The sequence below is a fragment of the Canis lupus genome, chromosome 18, assembly GCF_003254725.2.
Source record: "Canis lupus dingo isolate Sandy chromosome 18, ASM325472v2, whole genome shotgun sequence".
Classification (NCBI taxonomy): Eukaryota; Metazoa; Chordata; class Mammalia; order Carnivora; family Canidae; genus Canis; species Canis lupus.
Genome location: NC_064260.1, coordinates 37039990 through 37045781, shown reverse-complemented (window position 1 = coordinate 37045781; position 5792 = coordinate 37039990). Strand labels below are relative to the sequence as shown.

Genomic DNA, 5792 nt, shown 5'->3' with positions numbered 1-5792 from the left:
TCTTGTGATGAGAACTTTTAAGATCTTCTCTCAGCGACTATCAAATGTACAACTACAGTCACCATGTTGTACACTACACCCCCAGGACTTATTTATTTCATAACTGAAGTTTGTACCTTTTGACCCCCTTCACCCATTTTGCCCACTACCCATCCCCTACCTCTGGCAACCACGAATATGTTCTCTGTGAGTTCCATCTTTTGTTTTTAAAAAGATGGAACTCCTCATGAATTTGCATGTCATCCTTATGCAGGCACCATGCTAATCTCAGTCTCATTTCAGTTTTAGTCCATGTGCTGTAAAGTGAGCACTCCTTTCTTCTCAAAGAATGAGAAAGTCACACAGCAACATCTGACTTTTTTTAAGATTATTTATTTATTTATTTATTCATAGAGACACAGAGAGAGAGAGAGAGGCAGAGACACAGGCAGAGGAGAAGCAGGCACCATGCAGAGCCTGACGTGGAACTCCATCCAGGGTCTCCAGGATCATGCCCTAGGCTGCAGGCAGCGCTAAACCGCTGCATCACCGGGGCTGCCCAACATCTGGCTTTCAAAAGACCTCAGAATGAAACCACCTTTGGGAGGATGTGACTCCCAAGTCAGAGGCCCACAGAACCCCAGCACTCGGACTTTCTCTCCTACTTGGGAGGACACAAGGCACCTGCTATCCCATTTGGTCATGCCCACATTGTTCATTTTCACTTGCTGATTGGGTAGCAGCTAAAAATCTATTACCATGGGGGTAAGAAAGCGCCACAGAAGCCTGTCCAAGGTGAAGAGAAATGGCCCAAGCATAGACAGAAGTGAATAGAAAGTGGGGGAATTAATGAATCAAAGTCAGTGCTTGTGGATATCTTAGATTTTAACAAGTTTAATCCTCTTATTTTGTAGATACTGGGATGAAGGCTTGAAGGAGGAAAATGACTTTCCTAGGTTACAGCTTCTAGAAACCATGTCTCCATGTCTTCATGTCTTCAGTCTCATGATACTCCTTTCAGAGAAGCATGGTGTAGTTGCTTTGATGCCACATCTATTCCCTGATGCCCATTCCAATAATCCACAACTCTTCTCATCTTTCACAGTCCTCCAGGTTTCTGTCCTGCTTTCCTCTGTCAGTCCTATCCTCATGTCCTCGTGGGATATCCTCCCATCCTCAGTTGAGGACATCCCCGCATCCTTAATCCTCATAATTTATTTTTCTAATGTCTTCAGACTCACCTTTTCTTCATTATCCTCTTTCCTCTTCTAAACACTGCAATACTATAAAAGGATGAAAGAAACATCCTTTTAAGTTTGTTTGGGATTTTCTTCTAGGAATAATTGTGGAGTATGCCTGTCCCTTTGGCTCTTTATTTTTGGAATAAAGAGGAGCAGCATTGGGACACCTGGGTGGCTTAGTGGTTGGGCATTTGTCTTTGGTTCAGGGCATGTCCTGAGATCCAGAGATAGAGTCCCATGTCAGGCTCCCTGTGAGGAGCCTGCTTCTCCCTCTGCCTGTGTCTCTGCCTCTCTCTCTGTGTCTGTCATGAATAAATAAATAGAATCTTAAAAAAAAAAAAGAACAGCATCAATAGCATCCACTGTGCAGCAAGTGAAAGTTATAAATTCTCAAAATTTTTCTTTGAATGATGGCAGTTTAAAAATATCCTTGCTAAAATTAGGTTAAATATGGCAAAGTGTATGATCTTCTTTTAATATGCTGTAATAATAGCTACCCACTTCCTTCAGACAGATATTTTATAGTTCCCATTTATATTTCTTATTATCTGTAAGTGTTAGGGAACACAGGACTTACAGATATAGAATCAAATAAAACACTAAAAAATTAGTAGTAGCAATAAATGTTTCAAAAAAGTTTTTAATAAGAATATATATTTATCAGTAATATTAAAAAAATCTGAAAACCAGAAAAGAATAATCTCTGAAGGAAGTCCTGTTCAATTCCACAAATATTTATGAAGTACAAGTGGTACTTGGAAGCAGTGAAGGATACAAGTGGTAGAAAAAGGGTAGAACACAATCCCTTTGTATAAAGAACATAAAATTTTTATGAGCAGCAAGACACCCTTCTTAGATATAATTTATCTCTTCATAGTAAATCAGCTGAATCTCACAAATGCTAGCCACTGCACTAGATGCTGGGAATTCAAGGATAAATGGCATATTCTCCATTCCCAAGGGACTCACAACTATTGAAATATTTCTTTTCCCATTCAGATGAAGATATAAAAAAATTATAAACAATGGTTTTCAAAACAATAAGATAGCCATTGCAATGCGAATCCCTAATAAAATTCTGGAAATGCATGATTGAATAGGTAATTTATAGACATTTTTAAAAGCCTGATGATTACTGAGAGCCCACAGAAGTGACCCAAGATAAATCATGCCAAATACACTTCACTTTTCAAATAAGGCTTTTAAATGGTTAGCTTTATATCAGTACTGTAGTGTATTTTGATTGTCTGAAAAGATTTGATAGGCTTCCCATGATATCCCTCTTGGAAAGATGTTTATTATGGATTGGATTGTGAGTTGGTTAATTTTTGATGCAAAAATCACCACTTCAAACTAAATGACTTACAATATCAAACAATTTATTTTCCCATGTTTCTGTGGGTCAACATTTTAGGCTTGTTCGGCTGGCTGGTTCTTTTGCTGGAGTCACTAATGTGACTGTAATTATCTGGTAGATCTACTGGCATTGGTCAACGGAACCTCCTTGATGGCTTATCAAGGCTTGATGGCTAGGTGTCATCCTAGCCCCAACTTCTTCATGTGGCAGTCTCAAGGCAGAAGAGAAGACAGACACCAAAGGTAAGTGTAAGCCTATATGTCCAACATATTTGCTAATGTCCCATTGGCCAAAGCAAGTCACATAGCCATGGGGGAGGGGAGCCATCCAGAGGCATGGATCCACTGAGAAGGTCATAATTGTGACACTGTACCACCAGTGGTATTAACTGAGCCCATGTCTAGCTAGTTGGACAACAATTCCCAAATAGGAGGACTACTATAGATGCTCATTTATTGTATTTTATTCTGAATATTGGTTAATGATTTGGGCAAAGGAAATGGAAATATGATTGTAATTTTGACCATGCCACAAAACTATGAGGAATAATATATAAATCCTGAAGATGAATTTAGCAGTTCAGACCACTTGGCCCAAACCAATAAAAAACAAAACAAAACAAAACAAATATATCAGTGTTAAGTGAAAAATTCTATAGGGGCACCAGAGTAGCTCAGTTATTTAAGTGTCGGACTCTTGATTTCAGCTCAGATCATGATCTCAGGGTTGTGAAATTGAGTCCCGCATTGAGCTCTATGCTGGGCATGCAGCCTGCTTAAGATTCTCTCTCTCTCTCTCACTCTCCCTCTGCCCCTCCACTCATACCCTCACTCACTTGCTCTCTTTCTCTTAAAAAGAAAAGGTCCTACATGTATGTTAGAAAAAAAAATTGTGGTCAGACAGAATTGAAAGTCATATGAAGTGATATGGAGATTTTATTTGATACCAAATTTATGAGAGACCAAATGATTAAGGTGAATTGATAGAAATGTGGTTCACAGGTCATGAAAAGTAACAGTTCCTCAGAACAAAATATTCCCAGTGCATTGTATTTATTTCTGGGTAAAAACCTGTAGAAGGATATGGAGCTTGGGGAAATCTAGAAGGTGACTGGTGTGAGTACATTTAAATATGATCTCCTGGAGAGAAAACTCTAGATGGAGTATTTGCTCTAGAGAAAAGAAGACTAAAGACTTAAAGAAGATACAAAATCTGTCCTAATACTTGGGAGACCTGTCAGGGAGAAGAAAGCTCTAGAGGGCCAAAATAGGATCAGTGGGAGGAAGTTGCTTATAGATGGATTTCAAACAAGTATGTGGTACTTTAACAACCTGAGTAGTTCAACAAGGAATGTGATGTCTTAGGAGTTAATGATCTCTCTTCTTGAAAGCTCAAGCAGAGTCTGGAACACTGAGCTGCTGTAGGAGGTGTTCTTGAGGAGTCAAGATTCAACGAGGCCCATTTCCTTCTTTCCCCATATCTTCACTTACTGAATTAAATAACATTTTCTTCCATTATTATTACCCTTTTTATTGCTGGGGTGCTCTTTAAAAGTTACGAATAGAATCATGACTTTTCATTTTGGTTAACAACACAAAAAACACCTAAAAAAAAGGAAAGAAAAACATCCCTCTTTCTTTGCCCAATATTATTGTGTGAAGATAGCTTACGCTTTAGATATTTATTTATTTATTTATTTATTTATTTATTTATTTATTTATAATTTTAAAAAATTCTTTTTTAGAGAAGGAGAGAAGAGGACAGGAGGGGTAGAGAAAGAGGGGGAGAGAGAGAATCTTAAGCTTTACATTGTGGGCTCAGTCTCGCGACCCTGAGATCATGACTTGAGCCAAAATCAAGATTTGGACACTTAAACCAACTGAGCCTCCCAGGTGCCCCTAGATTTTTAAATACTTGTGTTTTCATCTTGGTTACACCTTTTTTTTTTTTTTAAGCCATTTTAGTTTCCTTTTCTAAAGCATGAAGGCAGTGGTTCTTACTATGGGCTAAGTGAGATAACCCATATAAAGTGCCTAGTATACAGCAGGTGTCCAATAAGTGTTGGTGCTCCCCCATCCATGCCCAGGACATCACACTGCCCTCCATGACACAGCTTTGTTTCAATGACACAGCAGCATTCATCTCTGGTGATCCTAGAAGGGTGGGCCGTGTCCCAGTTTGCTGAGGACATTCCTGGCTCAGGCATGTTGTCCCAGCATAGTTATTAATAGTATCCCCATTTACTCTCAAGCATCCGACTTGGACAGGTCAAGGGATCATCCTATCTAGAACTTCCTCAGTGCCCTCCTTAGGGCATCTTTCAGTTCCCTGTTCCTCATACTGTAGATCAAGGGGTTTAAAATGGGAGTGATGAAAGTGTAGACCACAGACACCACTCGGCCCATCTCAGGAGAGTAGCTGGACCGGGGGGACAAGTAGATAAAGCTGGTGCAGCCATACTGCAGGAGGACCACTAAGATGTGGGAGGAACAGGTAGAGAAGGCTCGGTGGCGCCCTTCTGCTGACCGGATCCGTAAAATGGCTGCCATGATGAAGATGTAGGAGGTGGAGATTAAGGACAGGGGGACGCTCAGGACGATGAAGCTGATGATGTACAGGGCAGTCTGGTGAGTGTGTGTGTCTGCGCAGGCCAGGCGCATGACTGCAGGCATGTCACAGTAGAAGTGGTGGATCTCGTTGTGGCCACAGAATGGGAGATGGAAGATTAAAATAGTCAGCGGCAGCGACAGCAGGAACCCCAGCACCAGGGACCCGACCATCAGCTCCACACACAAGGGCCAGCTCATGATGCGGGTGTATCTCAGAGGGTAACAGATTGCCACAAACCGGTCGTAAGCCATGACGGCCAGCAGGACACAGTCAGCTCCACCCAAGAAGATGAAGAAGAACATCTGGGCCCCACATCCGGGGATAGAAACAGGAGTTTTGCCCATTGAAAGGAGGTTTGCCAAAGCCAGTGGGGCAATGGCAGAGGTATAGAAGATTTCCAGGACTGCCAGGTTAGCCAGGAAGAAGTACATGGGGATGTGGAGGGAGGGGTTGATCTGGACAAGGACTGCAATTGTGGTGTTTCCACCGAGGCTGGTCAGGTACATCACCAGGAAGGCCACAAAAATCCCCACCTGGATCTTGGGGTCAGCTGAGAATGGGCGAAAGAAGAACTGTATCTTTGCAGTTTTATTCATTTCTTCCAT

The 5792-nt window shown here is 41.2% G+C and overlaps 1 protein-coding gene and 1 non-coding gene across 2 annotated transcripts; both read right to left on the bottom strand.

The window, feature by feature from the left end:
- Positions 1-208: 208 nt before the first annotated feature.
- On the bottom strand, positions 209-311 carry LOC112663757 (U6 spliceosomal RNA). The gene has a single exon (XR_003139353.3). It is a non-coding gene; the product is annotated as a U6 spliceosomal RNA (small nuclear RNA).
- A 4551-nt stretch (positions 312-4862) lies between these two features.
- Positions 4863-5792, bottom strand: LOC112663732 (olfactory receptor 10V1). The gene has a single exon (XM_025452800.3). It carries the CDS (start codon positions 5790-5792, stop codon positions 4863-4865), a length of 930 nt encoding a protein of 309 aa, XP_025308585.3.

Bases quoted from the DNA above. Each gene is read 5' to 3' on its own strand.
- LOC112663732 (XM_025452800.3), bottom strand. From the start codon at position 5,792: ATGGAAGAAATGAATAAAACTGCAAAGATACAGTTCTTCTTTCGCCCA.